We start from the raw sequence: 21,463 nt of genomic DNA on the forward strand, positions 1-21,463 counted from the left end.
TAAAGCGCTTTATCAATGCCCCCCCCCCCCCCCCCCCCGATCAAATGTTTACAAGTCTATATTGGCAATTTAGAGGATGGAATGTAGAATTCACTTGTGATGTTAAGGAGGTATTCTACATCGTCATAATGGTTGACTTCATTTTCAATATCAATATCAACAATATTTTAAATAGCACCAACAAGCCGATTAGATCAGAAGGTTAGCACGCTGACTACTGAGCTTAAGATTGTGGCTTCGATACCAGCATGTGCTTCTTTCACATTACTATTTATATTGAATTCAATTTGTTTAACTTACATAACTTGCTAAATAGTGCTTATTCAATGTGTGAATGGAAGATAAGTATAACTACTTTTGTATCAGGCGGTGTCTGTAAGACATCAGCATATACATACACTGCACATGTAAACGAGAAAATATCAGGTATTCGATGTATTGAAACGTGTACCGGTTACCCAGCCAAGTGCTGATCACGTTGTTTAACTTGCGTGATGAAGAGAGAGACTCTACCACATATCACTATAAAAGCTATCTGACTAGTGAGGCAGTTCTCTCTTCTACTGTCCGCTATAAAAGCTAGCTGACTAGTGAGACAGTTCTCTCTTCTACTGCCCGCTACAGTATCACGAATAGATAATGAACACTTCCGTGTGATTTAAATCAAAATAAATGTGAAAGTGGAGTAGATCAAATTCACCGCTAAATGATTAGAAGCCGATAGTTTTACACCTGAGCTTCTTTTCTATAGTTATCTACTCTTCGTACATTTGTGCAGTAAATGATTAATTTTAATTGATATTGTCATAAAGAGAAAGTGTATGTAACTTTTAGCATGGTATTTTTGATGACAATGTAATTTCCTTTAAAAGTATTCTAATAAAACACCCCCTTCCCACCGACTTCAATGTAAAATTCTAGGTAAAATAAATCAAACAGTAATCAAAATTTAGAAAAATTATATGGTGGATTTTTATTTATGAACCTTTTAAACTGATAGAATAAATACAAAAATCACACATTCGTTTTAATAGATTTGAAATATGAGTATTATACATTGAATACTTTAACCCCCTCCCCCCCCTCCCTTCTGATACAGTACGCCTCCCCAATGTTAAATACTTGCCGACGCCCCTGGAATTTTATTTCTTACAAGCGTGTTGACAGTTTGATTAAATTATATACTGATGACAGCGCAAATAATAATCAAACTAACAAATATTGATCTATCTAGGACACCCCATTTACACGATATACACGTTCCCTTCGCCGCTGTTTAATTTCTGTAATCTTCTATATTCATGTAAATATATATTATCGTGATATGTCAAACATCGCAATTTGTCAAGAAATAAATTTTCATTTGTCCAAAATGAATAAATTTGACAAATAATTCAGGTAGATATCCATGAAAGGTGAAGATAACGAACAGTAATTTGTTTCTATATATGAATTTGATCGGGATCGAGATGACAGAAACTAACGAGCACAGGAGAACATTTTCCTCTAATAAAATAGGTTATAGATGGATGCAAATTCTTTAGTTTGAGTTATATTTCTACTAGCATAAAAAACAAATGTAGTCAAAAAGTCTACATATTTGTAATGATTAAAAATTCCCAGGGTTCTTTATCGTTGTTTAGTAGGACCCACCTGCGCAATCGATTGCTCAAGAACTTTGAAGGGACTAGTTTTACACTAACCCAACAAGCAGCCGAGAGCGCGCGAGAGGAATGCTGTAGAATTGTAAGTTGAAGTTTCTATACAAGACAAGTTTATTTTTATACTGACATTACTGAATGAAAGGTGAAGATAACGAACAGTGATCAATCTCATAACTCCTACAAGCAATACAAAATAGATAGTTTGGCAAACACGGACCTCTGACACACTAGAGATGGAATCACACTATCAAACTTCCCGTCTCCTGCTCAGTCAGCCATATTTGAAATACTGCGTCTGAAACTGTGACGTCACGGGTATTCTATTTATCTCGCTTCTGTTTCTTTCTATTAGGATATGGTACATGCGCGAGTGCTATCGAAAATTAGTCTATTTTTAAATGTATGCGCACACATCAGATTCCGAAAGAACACAAAATGTCGAGCCCGGTGGTATGAAATTAAGTCTGATCGTGCGAGAAAATTTTTATCTACGGTAATTTAAATTCGAATCAGTTGACTTCCGCTAGTTTTTTCAGTTCAAATCGTGATAAAGAATATATATTTGCAGAATTTTATTGCTCATTAATGGAATTTTGTTGAATAAAACGATAATTTTTTCATGGTTATAGAGGATATGTAGATTCTTTTGGTATTTTTTTTTGTGGGGGTACACGTTCGTATTACAGGTTACACTTTGACTGAAAATCATAAGTCTGGCACAGAAAAATGACATAATGAAGTAATGTGCTGAATATTTTAACAACATGAGGAACAATACAAATTAATCTCATAAACACATTGCCCCCAGCTGCGCAGACGACTGTAAAAATTGTTAATACACGAAATATCACATATATGAACAAGATCCCTTATTGCTCAGAACTGCACTGCCAGCATTCACTGAGGAAGTAGGAGGGGGGGATATATATTGTATAGTGTAATAAATTTTCTCTCCCTCTCTTATATCATTAGCTCACACATGTACACACTCAAATATATATATATATATATATATATATATATATATATATATATATATATATATAGATCTATATAATATATAAAACAGAAATAGTACACATAAATTATTATATATAGACTATATAATATATATTATATATATATATATATATATATATATATATATAGAAAATACTGCACTAAAACCAACATGCAACACTCAGAGATCAGTATATTAAATATGATATATGGTATAAAAAGTCAAATTAGTATATATACTCAATTGACTTTGATATTTCTAATATATATCTCTCTGTGTGTGTATGTATAACATCAAAAGTTGATATAGTATACTCATTTGACTTTGATGTTCCCATTATTTTAAAGATATATATATATATATATATATATATATATATATATATATATATATATATATATATGGCTGAAAGGGCTACTGAAGTAATTAGAAATATTGCAATATGGTATTCAAATATACAGTCAGGTATTCCCCCTAGAAATATCCCCAGCTTTTGGTGTACTGAAGTATTTAGAAATACTACAATATGGTATTCAAATATACAGTCAGGTATTCCCCCTCGAAATATACCCAGCGTTTGGTGTACTGGAGTATTTAGAAATATTACAATATGGTATTCAAATATACAGTCAGGTACCCCCACCCCTAAAAATATACCCAGCGTTTGGTGTATTGAAGTATTTAGAAATATTACAATGTGGTATTCAAATATACAGTCAGGTATTCCCCCTAGAAATATACCCAGCTTTTTGTGTGCATGGAGAAGGTTGCTATGGGGCTATAGTATTGCTTTGTTTTTTCTAATGATTGACTTGTTAGTTTATGAATGTTGGTGATATATTTATAAAATGTAATTTGATATAAGGAAGTTTTTTGATTAATACAAGTTTAGCTGCTAAAAAGTGTTATATGCGCATGTAAGATGTTTAAATAAAGACCTAATATTGTGTTTTATCATTGTACATAAATCAGGTTTTTTTAAGGTCTTGATTTCAAGGGCCAGTGCCTTTCCAAATGAGAAAAATTGCGACAATTGCTTGAAATTGGGAAAAATGTTTCATACAAAGAAGTAGGAAGAAAACCAATCCAGAGTGCATTAAGTCACAATGTATAATTGCACTCCTTCTGACTTTCAATTTGGTCAAAGTTTACCCCATTCAAATAAGCAGAGGTCAGAAAATTAGGTTTACTTAACAATTTTGAATCAAAATTGTAATCTGTGGGCCTGTGAAGAAGATTTATGAACAATTAGACTACCCTCCTTGATTTGTTATCATTTTTGGGAATTTCACAGCAAAAATTGGGGAAAATACCTGCTTTTAGCATCGGGAATGGGGCCTTATTTCTGATCCCTACAGACCCTAAATAAATCCCTGTAAATTATGTACTCATTCAAGATTTCAATTCAAAAAGTAATACGTTACACTTCACAGAATATTTGGAAGGAATTATGTTTTGTTGTGGATACATTCTATTAGAAAACAATCTCTTTTAGCTCACCTGAGCTAAAATTTCAAGTGAGCCTTTCTCGTCTCAGGTTGCCCAGTGTCCGTAAAATTTACACATTTTAACTTCTCCAGAACTGCTAGACCGATTTCAACCAAACTTGCCATAAAGCATAATTTGGAAAAGGGATTCCATAATTGTCCATTTGTAGGTGTAACCGAGCAGGAAGGCAGATGTTGGTTTTATTAATTTATTCAGTAGAAAATAAAGGCATTGACCTACAATAACAGATAGATAATATTACAAATCAAGAAAGAAAAACATAAGTGAAATATGACAATTGTAAATTGTACCCACAGTAAACGTTTTAGAAGCATACTATACTTTACAAAAATATGTACATGTGTTCTGTAAATAATTTAGATTAAGATCTTACCGACTCATATAATCATTACGACTTTGAAAGCAAAATTACAATAAAGTAAAGAACTTGCAATCAAAATAATTACGTATATCGGCTCTTTATATGGAAATGAAACATATACTTTAATATAGAAATAACATACCATAAGATGCGGAAGATATCAGCTGGTTGTAACTCTTCAAAACGTATTACTGCTCTAACTACATAGGTAAGCGCGGTAGATTTATACATATACTGAAATACTATTATTGGATAAAGAAATATGAAATGACCAATGAAATCAAAGAACCAATGAAATAACAGAATAAAACTTTACTCAGCCAACTCAATCCAGATGCGCAATTGAACTTACGGTAAAGTGAATTTTAAGATTGTATTTAGCAAAACGATCAATGAAAAATATCAAAACGAATAAATACATATAGAAATTCATATTTATACTATCACATAGGATCACACCCCCTTTAAAGAGAGATAATTAAGAAATGGTGAATATATTGTGGCATTCTTTCAAAATCCTCTTTTCAAGAACTACTGGGCCGGGAAAGACGAAACTTATGTGAAAACATCATTAGAGAATACCGATTCAAAGTTGATCAGATCTCGGAGGTATGGTGGAATCACAATAAGGGGTCGAAGTTTTAAAATGGATATAGTATGAAACAAATTCTCAAGAATAGCAGTCTGGATTAGTTGCAACTACATGTATCATTAGGTAGCGTAGATTCAAGATTGCTCAAATCATGACCCCGGGGGTAGGGTGGAACCACATTATGAAATTAAATTTTATATAAAAATACATTACATACAATGTGGATTCTTTGTTTCGAACTCGGTATTTTACAGCTAAACTGTGTTCCCATTACGGGATGACCATGACTCACCTGTTCCCGTCGCGGTAACATTGTCAACATTTTGTACGTTTAACAAATGCGAGTTATTTCCCCTATTTTATTACTGGACTTTCTATGTAACGAAATATGTATTCACTAGCCGTTCTTGGCGAACTGATTTGACTGCGGATGGGTCCGTTTACCTGCTCGGGATGTGGGGCTCGCGGCGGGTGTGACCGATCAACAGGGGATGCTTACTCCTCCTGGGCACCTGATTCCACCTCTGGTGTGTCCAGGGGTCCGTGTTTGCCCAACTATCTATTTTGTATTGCTTGTAGGAGTTATGAGATTGATCACTGTTCGTTATCTTCACCTTGCATGAAGTCCTGCACAAGCGCAGGAAATCAGAATCAAATAATATAGCATAGAGGAATTTTTTTTCTTTATGCTTGAATTGTTGCGCTCATGAATTGATTAAACGATATTTTTAATTCAAATGAATTTAAGAAAAAAATTTCAATAATTGCGCGCATTAATTATGTTGTATTTATCGACAGCATATATAGTAAATAAAACTTGATTACTAGGAAGTCACTTGAAGCTCCAAATTCAATATTTCATATGAAATGTGAAGATAACGAACAGCGATCAAACTCATAAATCCTATAAGCAATACAAAATAGATAATTGGGCAAACACCGACCCCTGGACACACCAAAGGTGGGATAGATGATATCTCTCCGCATTGAAAATTAGATAATGATTGTACGAATGCACTTGTAATCCATCATGCTGAATAGTGTTGACGAAGGACACAATGAACGGTTGTTCATAATTTCAAACTCGGTAATGCTAATGTGTTTATAATGGTGATTTTAGTCCAGTGCAAGAATTTAAGGGTAAAAAAAATCGCTAAAACACATCAAAGATGCGTATGACCGAGATGCAGTTTGGAAAATTATGCACGCTTGCATTCACAAAGTAAAAACATGCACATATTTAATAGTTTATATGTATGAAGCTTTGAATAGCCGCAATAGGTATTTAGTGTGATAATGACCTTGACCTTAGGATTTCAAAAGCAACATGAATCTTGAATGTCATCAGAATTTGAAGTCTGATAAATATGCACCAGCAAGTACATGTATAAAAGTTAGAGGCAAGCTCAAATCTACAGTATATAGTGAAAAAGAGACTTTGACCTTTTGACCTCAAAATCAATAGGAACCTTCCTCATTTGGATGTGATCAAAATATGCAAGCCTGACAAAGATGCATCAAGTAGTATGAAAGTTAGAGATCGGACAAGCTCAAATCCCTGGCATTTAGTGACAAAATGATCTTTGACCTTTTGACCTCCAAATAAATAGGAACCTTCCTGTTTTGGATGTGATCATGTTATGTAAATTTCACAAAGATGCCTCTAGTAGTATTAAAGTTAGAGACAAGCTCAAATCTATGGCATTTAGTGACAAAGTGACCTTGAACTTTGACCTCAAAATAAATAGGAGCCTTCCTCTTTTGGATGTGATCATAAACACCAAAAAGTTTTTATTTTGGTTGAACATGTTTTGTGATGACATAGATCTTGAAAGTAAGTAATAAGTCTTATAAAGATGCACCAAAAAGTATGAACGTTAGAGACTGGACGAGATAATTGTGGACGCCGCCCATCCCTCGCCAATTTAAAACCCGAGATTCGCAACTCGGCTAATTATGAATCCATGTCGTTTCTTCTCATCAAACGCAATAATGAAAAACATGATGCACTACATGTATATGAATGCAGGGGACGTATCCTGGAATTTTCTTCTTTGAAAAGGGGGTCTCTCATTAATTTTGGTGTTCAATGGGGGTGGGGGTCGCAATGCGTGATTTTTACCCTTTGTAGCAAAGTTTTCTGACGAAAGGGGTGGTTTCGGACCCCCTGGATGCGCCATTGGAATGACAAACAGAAAAACTGCTATATTGTAAACAGTGGCCTGATTTCTTGGACATTGTGAGGTAGTATACAACATAATTTCAATAAAATCTTTTAAGGTATAAGGTGCAAACTACCAAGAACAGTCCCGGACCATTCGATATCTGACATATTGGACAGTTTTCGACTTATTACTTACTTTCAAGATCTATGTCATCACAAAACATGTTCAACCAAAATAAAAACTTTTTGGTGTTTATCCATTTGTTTGTACATATCAGTACATGTTATTAAAAATGATTACAAAAATTCAGTTGTAACAGACTTCTATAAACACGGAAAAGGTTAAGAACATCGAAAAATGCGAGGGGAGGAGGTGTTAATTCGTTGAATGAGATGTACATGAATAATATAACTATAAATCTTCATAAAATGATAAATATGGTCTACTCAAAACTTTCATAACTAACACTGAACATCTACACAATTTTATGCTGATCATGTTGTCAACCAATCACAACTTCTCGACTTGCCGGAAAGGCCCGATAATGTTGAATTGGATATATGATGTTGTCTCATTTTGTTCTGGAAGTTTCCATAAGCTGAGTCAAGACTAAAATCACGGATTGAGGAAACGAACAAGTATATTTTATTTATTCGACAATTATCAAAACTTATATCTTCTATAACATCAAAATCAAGCATCGATTAACAATGGATTAACTTTATATCATATTATCTTTTAAGTTCTCATCAAACAAGAGAAAGGAAACTGGCTTAGATCCGCCACTTTACTCTCATTTTTGCTATTTCGGGGTAGTTAATCGAAAACGAAATTAGATTTTTAATTAATTTTACGATATTTACTAATGAAGTAAGATTCTATTATAGCTTACGAACTTCACCTCACATATAAAACAACATTAAAGGTGAACGCAGTAACTCTAGAGCAAGCGTTTCGGAGTTTATTGGCAAAATGTGTTAATTTATATGTATAAAATTATGTCATAGTGCGGTATTCTTTCCTTTAATCTTACCAATACTTTAAATCAGATAGAAAATCTTTGCCACATTTCCAACATGTACACTAGAATATGTTTGCGACTCCTTCAATGAGATGATGAATGCCACATTTTATAAGTCTTGAAATCGTTCAGATATGAAATATAACTTAATTTTTACCTTGCGCGTTTTCATAAAAATCTATCATATGTTGTATGCTTTTTGAATTGGTTTGTCTTGTTGTTGTGACTGTTGTTGTCATTGGTTGTCCTGTTGTAGTAGGTTGTGGTTGCAAAAACGTCTTTGTTTTTACGTTTTTTCTCGTCGGTGGTATATGTAGTGTTGTTGAATCTGTCGTGTTTATTGGTTCTGATAGGGTGTCTGACGGTAATTCTATCAGTGCTACTGATGATAGCTTGCTTGTTTCTGGTTTTGCTGAATGTGGCCGTGTTATTATTTCTGCTGTGATGGTGAATGGAGATGATGGCTGTTCTGTTACTTTCATTCCAAGGGATGTTGATGGTTGTGTATCTATTGCTGATTCTAAAGGTGATGTGCTTGTATTTGCTTTTGCGACAGTTGGTTGTGCTGTGGTGTTTGTCTCACGTGTTACTGATTGATGTAATTCTTTTGGAAGTGCTGTTGTTAATTGAACTTTTCTCTTTTGTACTGGCGTAAATCGTGCTGTCGGTTCTGTTCTTAATTGTTATGTCGTTTGTAGTGGGAGGATTCATGTTGTCATTGTCGATGTTGTCGCTGTTGTTGTTAATGTTGTTAGTGGTGGTGATGCTGGAAGGGAATCTGTGCCGGAACCAATTTCCATAATATATATGTATCCCCTTTCCACTTTATCGAATTCAGATTCCTTAGTTTTCCTCATGAGGAGGGACATTATTGAAGATATTTCTTTTGTCATATGTTCTCTTTTTTCTCGTGGTCTGTCATGCCTGTTCGTGATAGAGTTATCTTTATCGTTATTATCAACAGGATCAATGTAATCCAAAGAAACAAGATCAGATTCATTGTAGATATTTTCTCCCACTCGCATATAGCTTTCAGAGGTTGTATCAGCAACAGGCCTGCTTTCTCCCAGATAAAATCCATGGGTAGTCGCATTCATCACTCTCTGTCTAAAATAAATACATAGTTCATTATTTTCTGATCAGCAGTTTATGATATAATTTTAAAATCTGAATGTCATCAAATTTCATTTGCTTGACTGGTCTACTCTCGCTTTAGATTCAAAGAGACAATATTAGTTGCAATCTCCTTCATTTCATCTATGTTGATTTTGTTGTAAATATGTGTAAAAATAATCATAAAATTTACAATGTCATTACAGTTTAATCCTGAGATTTTGCAACAAGTTGCATAGGTCCTTCTTGTTTATCTGAACTTAATAATCAACATGTGATATGAATTTTCTTCGCCCGCATGCAGAAAGCCGGGGTTCAAATCCCGGCCGCGACATACCTAAGTCGTTAAAATAGGTAGTGACAGTTCCATCGCTAAACGCTTGGCATCTGGTGTAAATGTCACGGGTCCTCGGAGCTAACCTTAAAAACGGATGTCCTGTGTCACAGTAGCTGTGACTCGCTAAAAAACCCTCACATCTCAATGGCCGTAAGCGCCGAGCATAGGCCTAAAGAAACCCTTCACCGGTCTTAGTGGCGTCTCCATATGAGTGAAAAATTCTCGAGCGAGACGTTAAGCAAGATACAATGAATCAATCAATCATTTTGAAGTACAGCTCAAAAATTCAATATATATGATTGCAGCTTCCCAATCGTCAACTTCCTATAGTTATGTAGCAAAATGTCCTTATCGCCCGCATATGATGTTTATGTATCTCAACTGAATAGATACACAATAGATTAAGTATCGAATCGGTTGAGAGCTATAAACACCATATTCAGATGATAATGGAATTTTGCTACATAGAAAAGCATGAAGCAGAAGTGGACGACTCTGGTGTCTTTTATTTCAAGTTCATTGGGATATATCGAATCGACATAAGAATGAAAATTAGCATTGCTAATAGAGAAAACATTGTCGATTTCTGTAAGTGTCGAATTGAAAGCCAAAGGAAGATATATTTTCTTCTCGCGTAGAAGTTTTTGAATACATTCTCCTTCGACAAACAGGTTGATGGTGCAGGAGTTCCAATAGTTGCGTTTAAAATCAGCATTTCGCAAATTCTATGGTCGTTAGAATGATCTAGTTTGGCAATACAACCTATCACTGGGTCAAATGTTGTCTGACAAATTTCATCCCGATTGTTAGGCCGTTCTTGGCACACTGATTTTAACTACGGATAACCCCATTTACCTGATCAAGATATAGGGCTCATGGTGGGTGTGACCGGTCGACAGGGGATTCTTACTCCTCCTACGCACCTGATCCCACATCTGGTATATCCAGGGGTCCGTGTTTGCCCAACTCTCTGTTTTGTATTGCTTAAAGGAGTTATTAGATTGATCACTTTTCGTTATCTTCGCCTTTCATAGGAATATGAAAACAGGTCAGCTAACAAAGGAGAACAATTCTTGCCAATGGGAATACACCAATCGACTGTCGCAGCATAAACCCCACCCACCATGGTCACGTCGTAGCAACAACGGAGACTCGGACAAAGAAAGTAAACAATGGAGGCGACTGCAATCGTTTTCGATATAATCCCGGTTAAACTTTTGTTAGATTACTTTAAAAGGGTCATCATTTCATCCCGTGTGAAGGAGAAGGGTTGGTTTTGATAATTCATTTTTATTTAATAGCTTCCAAATTATTACATTCCACTCACAAAAGCGTAGAAATCACATCAAGACGAGGCCCCGCGTTAGGATGACGATCCTCACTCGGGTTTTGTAATGCTGAATTCTCATTACTTTTAACAAACAGGCTGTTGAGATTTGTTTTTCATATATTTATTCCATAATTTACATTCCTTTGTCAGTAGACTGATTAAAATTTGCTAACGTGTCGTAATGATTACTGCTTCGGTAAATTCGATAAGTTGATCACCCACTTACAGACTGAAGACGTGTTCAGATTTGAATGTTGAAATGGGTGCTTCCGCATTCTTCTCTTTTGAATCATTAGATCTATAGAACATATAACATATTTTAATTTCCAATCAAGGGCCCTCAAGGGGCAGCATGAAAATATATACAAATACTGTACATATACAAGTATACATTTATAGTAATCTTGGTCCCATGTCTTCATTTAACTATTCTGTAAAATACGAACAGCAACAATTATACTACCCTACACTATGGTATTATGAATAATTTTGTTCAATACACTCTGGAACATGTTCTCATATTCGTTGGTATAAAATGCACTGTAATTTAAAAAGGGATGGATTTAAACGGACTCTCCCCCCCCCCCTCCCCTTGTGACAAAATAAAAGTAGTAGATTTGATATTATACTTACAGACAAGTGAATAGAAATAAACAAATCATTTATTTCTTTTCATTTATTGATTTTTTAATGTATAAAGAATAGCAAGAATAACCCATAAAATTAAGAAAAATGCCTCAAAACCCCAAGAATCCCTAGCCTATTGGGTTCCCTTTTGACAAATCTTAGATCTGCCACTGGTAAACATTTTAAACTAAACCAGACTTCTCCAAAGCTTTCATGCAACTTAGTTTGCTTCATTTGTGGTAGGGGCAATTATACGAAGTGGGCTTCTAATTTAGCAAAAAAAAATATAGTTAAACAAACTTATAGGTCACTCTTGTCCCTTTGTAATATAAAACATTTTTCCTCTTATTTTAAATGGTTTTTAAAATATGACCTAAGAGGTTTTTAACCTGCATCTGTTTCATCCTTGGTATTTTCAAAGTCCAAACCAACTCCAAGGAAGAAGAAATTCGTTTATGTACACAAATAAAATAAAATTGAATCATAAATAAAAACCAATGTCATTCACTAGCAATTCCGTTTATTTTAATAAAATACATGTAGCAATAGGATGATCACAATCATTAATGATTTTGAACCTTCGAGATGAAAGGTGTTACGAAATTTTCCATTAATGCATATAAAATTCCTGATGCAAATCTTTATGATATAGGTATTAAGATACTTAAATTTGATCTACTATTGCCACTTTTATATTTGCTGCGAAAATAAACTTGTACAATACTATTAGGATATGTAGTCAGGGTATTGTGGCCAATTTTTTTCTTAATATCCTGTCCTCCTTTTTTGTTTTATTTGTGAGTTCTTGTTGTATGGATACTGTTAAATTTACATACCTATATAATAACCCACATATCCACTGGTTTAGATTGGAATGCAGGAGTTTCTAAAATCGTAAACCAATAAATGCCAATAAACAAACATTTACTCACAAAAAATATTTTATTGCAATAGCATATTGGTTGACAACAATTAGTAGAGGCTGGCTTTAGTCAGACTGACAACAATCCATGGGTGGAAGTCATTCTTCAAATATCATGTCCGTATTAGTCTCTTCATCAAGATGGATTATCAATAAGATTAGGATGCTTTTTAAGGCGTCTTCAATAAATATGGTCTTTGAAATTCAGTAATTAAAAAAAATGTATATAATATTGAACAGTTTCGTTATTTCTTACCTACTATTTTCTCTCTCAAAATTTCTGATAAAATATACATTAATATTAATTAAAAGACTATGAGTCAACATTTTAAAATTATGAAATGACAGTAATTTTTCTACTGAAAAGTTTAAAGCCCTTGAATTGGTTTATTGTTCTATCCAATCTCCATATGTGTCCTGACAGGTGTATTTCCTCACATCACAAGGGACTTGGTAACAAAACAAAACAAAATTACTTTCAGCAGATCCCGGTAGGGTCATCGTTTAGGTTTTGTTGAAACATTCGCTACTAAGTTTAACTGATACATTTATACAAATTTATGCATTAATTATCAATGTAATCATTATGTAATCCATGGCTAACAAGCACAGTACAATCTGTAAACACTGGATTTTAGTTGCATGTACTTTACAACTTTGCCAATATCCATGTAGTGCTCAGTGCAGTGTAGTGTGACAACGTATTGACCCCCTTTCCCCTTACAATGACAGTTTTTCGTCTTTTTTCAGCTATGATATACACTTCATCTGACCCTCCCCTTTTGTGACAGTTGTAAAAAGAGAGTACATAAAAATTGAAGATTTGTATCAGCAAATCAGCAAGTGACCCCCTCCGGAAAACGATGCTGTGTGCCTGGACTATAAATGTCTAAGTAGCACAATAAACACGAAAACATCTTACCGAGTTCATAGATACGTATCTTAGTTATTTTGTGGACATTTAGCTGACTCTGAGGCCTGCGACATAAGGCAATAAACGGCGTGTACACTTCTACAAGTCTGTCTTTCGTTGATGGAAATGGTGTGAATTTGCCTCCATTAAGTTTGTCTGGATACATTATGTGTGATTTACAGATTCCAGAGAAAAATGTTTAATCATTCCTCATACAAAAAGGTGCATACACACCGTATTATTAACACATGGTCGGTCGATACATTTCTGTGCTTACTATACAAAACAATGGTGGACGTCCGATGTTTGTCCGAGGCTCGTGGTAGTGGGAGGCGCTTATTTTTTCAGCGCATTTCATTGGTCAAAATATAAGGTCATGAACTTCAGTGGACAGGTGTCTTCCTGTTGGAAGACCTGGGGCTCGTTTTACAAAACAACTTACGACAAAGTCGCAAGTCTTACATTGTATTACACAGTTATTAGTTTCAAAGAAGGAATTGAAACGTTTCTGAAACTTAATTTTCAACATAATTTCTTCACTATTTTACATTGGAGTGAATTATCGTACAATAAACAGGAGAATTCCAGCATACAAAGTTGGTCGTAAGTCGTAAGTTCTTTTGTAAAATGCACCCCTGATCACCAAATCCCACGAAGATATTGTCAATGAGGAACTCCGGCATATCTTTTATTTCAACTGCAGAGTACTTGTGCTTGGAATCAGACTGGTGCTTAGCAAAATAATGATCACTAGATATTCTTATGAATCTTATTACCTTAGTGTTATCATATAAAGCTTCGAAAAACTCGCTGTAGTAGAAGTGTGACAGAAATAATGATTCATGTGCCGCTTTAATCTAAAATTAACACAGAAAATTCAGTCATCCTCATTTCTTATTGAGTCTGCAATATTTATTGATGTAAACAAAGAGAAATACATGTACACATTATGCTGCGAATAAAGACAAAATGTGAAATGAATCAGAAATATGATTAATATCTATTTTAATGAGATTTCTTTAATTTGTGGTATAAAAAGAGTTGATCTAGACATGAGAACAAGTAACGCGATATCCACGTTTCTGTTTCTCGTAAGATCGTATGTATACATTCTGTAGTTGCTGCATACAAGTGAATACGAGAAGATAGCATACTTAAAGAATCCTTACTGCTACGGAGGGATAGGTATGTGTACTACAGTTGGTGACATTTCAAAATCAGATAGGTATGTGTACTACAGCTGATGACGTTTCAAAATCATATAGGTATGTGTACTACAGCTGATGACGTTTCAAAATCAGTAAATAAAAGGGACGTACATGTAAAACAAACAAGAAACAGACACTGTTTCTGTTTTATTGTTGTTGTTTTTTTTTTTTTACCCTTTCCGTCTTCCACACTCACCATCATAAGTTTATAGAGAATGCATGTAGAAATTATTTCCTTATGGAAATAGATTTAGAGGAAATAGTACTTCTTTTGTAGCATGACTCACTCACGTGTGTAGTTTACAAGCAATGGTGAAGGAAATTGTGCATAAACCATGATGTTCATTGCATCTTACGTATTTCTCGTCTGTTTACATTTTGTTCATTCAAATTCAAAAGCTGGACTTGGGATAGGAGTCTGCGGTCGGTAAGTAATGATCACCATAAAGAAAATGTAAACCATTTAACTTGATTGAAATTTGATGAAACTTAGAAACAATCATGCTTTCATTTAGAAACAATCATGCTTACATTTATAACGTCAGGCACAAGTCGTGTTAATATCGTGGCTTATTTGTAGTGATCCTCTGAGATGCTGTCCGAATTATCGACTGGACGGTACATTCTGCAGTCGTAAGCAATTTTCGTTTGTTTTTCAAACATTTCAAATCATTGTACATGTAGCCATATTCATCACTCTTTGAATTAATCCCCATAAAGAAAGAGTGGAGGTATATATGGAACGCCTTAACTGCCTTCTGATGTTCTTTTGCTATCTAATGATGTGTATACATCATTATGTCATGTGCTCTAATCTTTATATCATGTGCATTTGTCAATATTTGATGGGCTTCTTTAATTATGCCACGTACTTCTCTCATTATGTCATGTGCTTCTTTCATTATGCCATGTGCATTCATCATTATGTCACGTGCATTTATCATTATGTGATGTGCATTTTTATGTTATTACAGTGTACATGTGTATATGATGTGCTTTTCTCATTATACCATGTTCACTTATCTTTATGTCATGTGCTTTTTTCATTATGTCATGTGATTCTGTCTTTATAGGATGTGCAATTTTGGTTCATTACGGCTTTAAGTCACACTGGTCGCGGTAACTCAGTGGTAGAGCGTTCGTTTCGTAATCGGGAGGTCGTGCATTCGAGCCCCACTTGTGCCATGGCCGCGTCAAAAATTGAGACGTTAGAATAGGTAGTGATTGCTCCTTCGCCAAACGATCGGGATTTAAAAGTGAGAATCACAGGTTTTTGCGGATATGGCCTTAAAAACGGAGATTCCTAATCACCACAGGTGTTGGCACGATGAATATTGAAGAACGCTCACTTGTACGGCCCTGAGCGCTAAGCATAGGTCTAAATTTATCACCTACATACATTGCTTAAAAGAATTAGTTGATTATATATTTACCAGTGTTATTATATGAGCATCCTTAGTACATCTAAATACATCACCTACAGCTGGTTTCGTCTCAATATTAAATCCATATGAAATTTGTATTTCTTTAAAACGAAACCTACGGCAAACTACATAATTTTGTGGTAACGAATGGTACGCTAAATTAGGAAATTCTATCCCAGGAGGGTTTTTTTTTTGCCCAGAGGAAAACACTATACATGTACTAAATATGTTCATTGGGTGAAATGATATACTGCAACAAATTTTCCCCATTGGGTGAAGTCTAACAGGAGGCCGTTATTCCCGGGAGAATTCTATACGGGGGAAAAGTCTAGTATGCTACAACACTGGTACCTAGTGAAGGAAGTCACTGTGTGAAATTTTGAAGTAGCATCGGGATCGATAATCGAACGCTTGCGTGCCGGTTGCATAGTCACTAGGCTAATGCAAGACATTATGGTATTCGTATTTCTTGCACACTAATATTATTTCACGGTTAGTGACATCGATCACGTTTACCAATAGTAACAAACTTATGTTGATCAGGAAGCCATATAAAATACTTTCAAACTTCATTACATTTTTCAGCTTGTGCCCTAGGTACTTATGGACTCAATTGCTCTGGAGGACGGTGTGTTTATGGATCGTATGGATTTGGATGTTTAAAGAAGTGCAACTGTTCACGTGATCAGTTGTGTGATGCAATTACAGGATGCTCATATAATAAGACTGGTAAATATATACTCAACGAATTCTTTTTAACAATGTATGTTAACTATTTGCATTTTTTGTCACCTGAGTCATGTAGTCAACCTAAAGCGGTTGGTCGTCGTTCGTCTTCAGACGTCCGTTGTGCGTTAACAATTAGACATAATAAACTTCTCTGAAAATTAAATGAGTATGTATGGGGAAAGACACAAAAAAACATTGTGAATTTCATTGTCACTGAAAAGTGAGCTTTTCTGATCACATTTTGTCCGGCGTCCGTCCATAAGATTTTCGACTTCTCAATTATAAAATAGTGAAATTTTGGTGGAGCCACATAAAAATCTACATCTCAAGAACTGGTTCAAAAATAGGATACTTATTCAAATGCATCCTCAGTTTCTGCAAATTTAGATTTGTTCAAACCATGGTTTCTGGTAGTATGATGGGGCCGCAACAAGGAACAAACATTCTGAGAGTATTGCATGGCAATACATAGTCCCCTACCGGTTGCAAATATTACTGTACCACAATAATATTCCAAGTTCATTATGTCGGTTATGGTAAAGGGGAAAATTGGGGAACCAGGATAGGAATGATTGGAAATCAACTACTATTCGAGTAGAGACTAGACCGGGAAAAAAGACAAATTTGTAATTAGGTTTAGGTCTTTAACCAGGTCAATAAACTGTGACATGTCGGTGATCATGGATGATTTAGCTATATTGTTGTATTACTAGGCTAGAAGTTTTAATGAGTGTAGTACTCTTATCTATAGAGATAAGAAACTTGAATGGAAACTAACAATTCACGTTATTTGTATAAGTCCAAGGGCCATAACTTACTGAAAAATCAACCGACCGGGAGAAAAATTCAAACTTGATCTGTAACTTGTTGTGGCAAAGCAATGTACCAAATATGAAATGGATATCTGCAAGCATAACCAAAAAGGTCTGGGAAACTGATAATTCATGCTATTTTTTCTAAGTCCACGGGCCATAACTAAGTGAAAAATCAACGGACCGAGAAGAAATTCGAAATTGATCTGTAACTTGTTATGGCAAAGCGATGTACCAAATATCAAATAAATATCTGCAAGAACAGAGAAAAAAGTGCGGAAACCTAAACGGACGGACGGAGCGCAAACCTAAAGTCCCTTTAGACTTCGTCGGTAGGGGATTAATAAAAGTTTTAAAATGGAATATTTAGGAAAACTCTTTAAAACTCTTCTTCTGAGGAACACTAAGGTCATGATCCTTAGATAGTGCAGATTCATGTTGGTCAAATCTCAGACCCCGGGGGAAGGGTGGGGTCACAATATGGAATCAACGATTTACATGGGTTATATAAGGAAAATCTTTTTCTTTAAAATAATATTGCAAATTTGTCAACCATCCCCAGGTAGTAGAAGTCTTGCAAAAGTTTTTATGTTGTGGTCACGTGGTAGAATGGGCTAAAATAAAGATAGGCAAGGCAATATAAAGGAAAAACGAAATTCGCACGAACAACAAGGCACGGTTATTTATGTTAATATACAAGCACCTCATGATCATGCACTCTGGAGTAGGGTTGGGGAATAGCAGTGCCATGATTGGTCATAGAATAGTAAAGGCTCAAGATTTTAGATTAGAAAGCCGTAAGCTTACGTGAGCTTTTTTATCAATAAGTCAGGCGTCAATCTACCCGTTCATCTGTACATTTTTAACATGTTTGGCTTGGAAATAGTTTGCTTAATGAAACTTCCAATTTGTTCCACTTTCAATTAAGATTCCCCTTTCTCCAGCATAATTCAATCCAAATCATATGTGACATAACGCATTAATACCTTATCATGAATATTTCGATATATTGATTGTTTGTATCTTGTTTAACGTCCCTCTCGAGAATTTTTCACTCATATGGAGACGTCTAGACTGATGAAGGGTTTCAACTCTAGGCCTTTGCTTTAGCGTGACAAGGGACATCCGTGTGTAAGGTAATATCCGAGGACCCGTGACATTCACACCTGATGCAGAACGTTTGGCGATGGAACTGTCACTACCTGTTTTAACGACTAAAGTCTGTCGCGGCCGGGATTCGAACCCCGGCCTTCCGCATACGGGGCAAACGCTCTAACCTCTAGACCACCGCGGTGGATTGGAAAACGAAAAGACAGCCAATATACAAAGTGAAGACGGTTATGTTAATAAAACAGAATGACTGGTTGTTTAGTTACATATATTGATCAATAATAATGAGATATCCCGCTCGAAAAGTTTTCACTTATATGAGCAGGGAGGGATCTCTATCATGCCACATCTGCTCTGATATGAGGCCTCGTTTTTAGTCCCCTACCGACGAAGTCGAGGGGACTTTAGGTTTGTGCTCCGTCCGTCTGTCCATATTTATTTTATATGTGGTATGTTGCTTTGCCATAACAAGTTACAGATCAAGTTCGAATTCCGTCGCGGTCCGTTGATTTTTCACTTAGTTATGACCCTTGGACTTAGAAAAATACTTGGTCTTTGCCTAAGGTTTTAATCATCAATGCATTACGAAAATCATTACATGTATCATAATTGATTTTGATTTTTTAAAACTTTGTAAGTACAGAAATGATTATGTGTACAAACAGTGGATATTCTTACATCATATATATGTACTGTACATCCTGCATCCCAATCCTAACCCTGAGACATCATGGAAATACTTTCAGGAGAGGACAAGAAGATAAATGCATCTAAATCAAGGAATGCTGCTGTCTGTTGGCAATTTATTTTCTGACCACCTTTATGACCCTTTGCAAAATGATAGAAGTCAGCTAACTTGGATATCTATTGCATGCTACATGTATATCACACCTAATATCTCCATTAAATTTATAGTCAATGTTATTCTACATTAAATAAATTAACATTGACTTCACATAGTTGTACAACTGTATTTGAATGCGATTTTGTTTCACAATATTTTCTAAAAGTTTTGCACATGGATGTGCACAAACAATAAATGAAATGATGCTAAAAGAGACTGTAACTGTTCTCATCTGGTACCGAGTCCATTCACCCTATCTACCTGTTCGCCCAGCGTATATATTGTTAAAGCAATAATAATTTTCATATTTTATAACCAATGGAGGGGCACGTACAAATAATATATTTTAGAATTAGTGTCTGTATATCTATTTTTAGATTCATTTTTCACCAATATTCTTGTTTTTCTTTTTGCAAAATGATGTGAAAGCATGTGTGTATAGGTAGATGTGCTACTGCTTTGATCTTGTCCCAGTCATGAAATAAAAAATGGGATAAATAATTTTGAATTTCAATTATGGTATTGTCAAAAGTTTGAAGTTCCCATGTACACAAATGAGCTTGTGTCTTAATGTGTAAACAGTGGGCACATATAAAATTGTAAATAACTAACACATATTTATATGTGCTCCCTATTTAGAAATGAAGATCCAAGCATTATAGCAGCTACATAGGTTGAGAACAAAATGGATAAGGGACTGTGATTTTGCGATGTGTGTCATGTACTGAATCCGTTTGAAGTCAATTTAACATTATTTAGGGGCCTAGTGACGAGTAGTCAGTGGTGAAACAAAGGTTATTTCTACACAAACAACTTGACGTACTTGTCAGTCCATGCCGACTTCTTTTTGAACACCTACAGCATCGCAGATCCATGCATAAGTCAAATGCGTTAAATTTGATGAACCTTCCATTTGAACTTGTAAACAATACTGAATAACGGTACAGTTGATCGACATGCCGTAGGCAGACATACGTGTACTTTGAAATTCGTTGCTTCCTCACAAGGTTCTGTGTTCTTTTTCGTCATAATGCGGTGGTAGCGCAGGGGATTCAAAGTAGATGCGTAAATTCACACTTTTTACGCTTCAAAGTGAAAATAGCCACTGTGCACGCGTAAGTGCAATCGTACATTTACGAATTCGTAAGTTACCTTTACGGCTACGAACGGTTTTGTGAATACCATTTTACGAGTACGTAACCCTAATATTAAGTCAGACGTAAATCCTACGTTTACGTCTACGAACTTGAGTAAATATGGGCCCAGCCCATTTAATCGCCTCTTACGACAAAGTGTGCTTAGGACCTATTCTAACCCAAATCCCCAATTGGCAACAATACAGAATGGAATGTACAAGTTACAATGCGGAAATGGAACCCAGCAGAGGCAAGGGGACTTTCAAGGAAGTGGCGACAATACGGATGTTTTTGATTTTCGTGTACGCGTGACAGATTTAATTTGATTTAAAGCAATACAAGCTGTAACTGACGGTAAATAAATTAAAAAATAAAAGAACAAATAGCCAACATATATGTGATTGAATATATATAACTTAATAGAATCAGAGTGAATCTGAAGCAATAAACCCGTCAAATTAGCAAACAATGTTAATTTTATGAATCGTCGTCATACTGTCAGTAATTCCTGCTCGTAACTTCCGATGTGCATTGACCTTGGAGGTCACCAGTTCGGAAAAAGCGAAAGAGAGGCACTGAGCAAGTGTTAAATTTGTAAACAGTTTAACATGCCAATCTTATAGAAAATTCACGATCAAAATTTCAT

The 21,463-nt window shown here is 35.1% G+C and overlaps 2 protein-coding genes and 2 long non-coding RNA genes across 4 annotated transcripts in view; 3 read left to right on the plus strand and 1 right to left on the minus strand.

The window, feature by feature from the left end:
* The window catches only part of LOC130054058 (uncharacterized), a 1,204,346-nt gene that overhangs the window by 297,762 nt on the left and 885,121 nt on the right, over positions 1 to 21,463 (minus strand). The gene's annotated exons all lie outside the window — the stretch shown is intronic.
* The window catches only part of LOC125679340 (uncharacterized), a 34,372-nt gene that overhangs the window by 1,879 nt on the left and 11,030 nt on the right, over positions 1 to 21,463 (plus strand). Inside the window, exons 3-7 of the mRNA XM_056144604.1 lie at positions 1,644 to 1,746; positions 14,673 to 14,739; positions 15,162 to 15,189; positions 15,343 to 15,395; positions 16,772 to 16,915. Of these exons, the coding sequence (XP_056000579.1) occupies positions 1,644 to 1,746; positions 14,673 to 14,739; positions 15,162 to 15,189; positions 15,343 to 15,395; positions 16,772 to 16,915 (395 nt within the window). The remainder of the gene's footprint in view (positions 1 to 1,643; positions 1,747 to 14,672; positions 14,740 to 15,161; positions 15,190 to 15,342; positions 15,396 to 16,771; positions 16,916 to 21,463) is intronic.
* LOC130054121 (uncharacterized) lies at positions 10,835 to 14,240 on the plus strand. Its single transcript, XR_008802399.1, has 2 exons — positions 10,835 to 10,927; positions 13,392 to 14,240. It is a non-coding gene; the product is annotated as an uncharacterized LOC130054121 (long non-coding RNA).
* On the plus strand, positions 17,085 to 19,792 carry LOC130054109 (uncharacterized). The gene is made up of 2 exons (XR_008802386.1): positions 17,085 to 17,839; positions 19,584 to 19,792. It is a non-coding gene; the product is annotated as an uncharacterized LOC130054109 (long non-coding RNA).

Source organism: Ostrea edulis, chromosome 1 (genome assembly GCF_947568905.1).
Source record: "Ostrea edulis chromosome 1, xbOstEdul1.1, whole genome shotgun sequence".
NCBI lineage: Eukaryota > Metazoa > Mollusca > Bivalvia > Ostreida > Ostreidae > Ostrea > Ostrea edulis.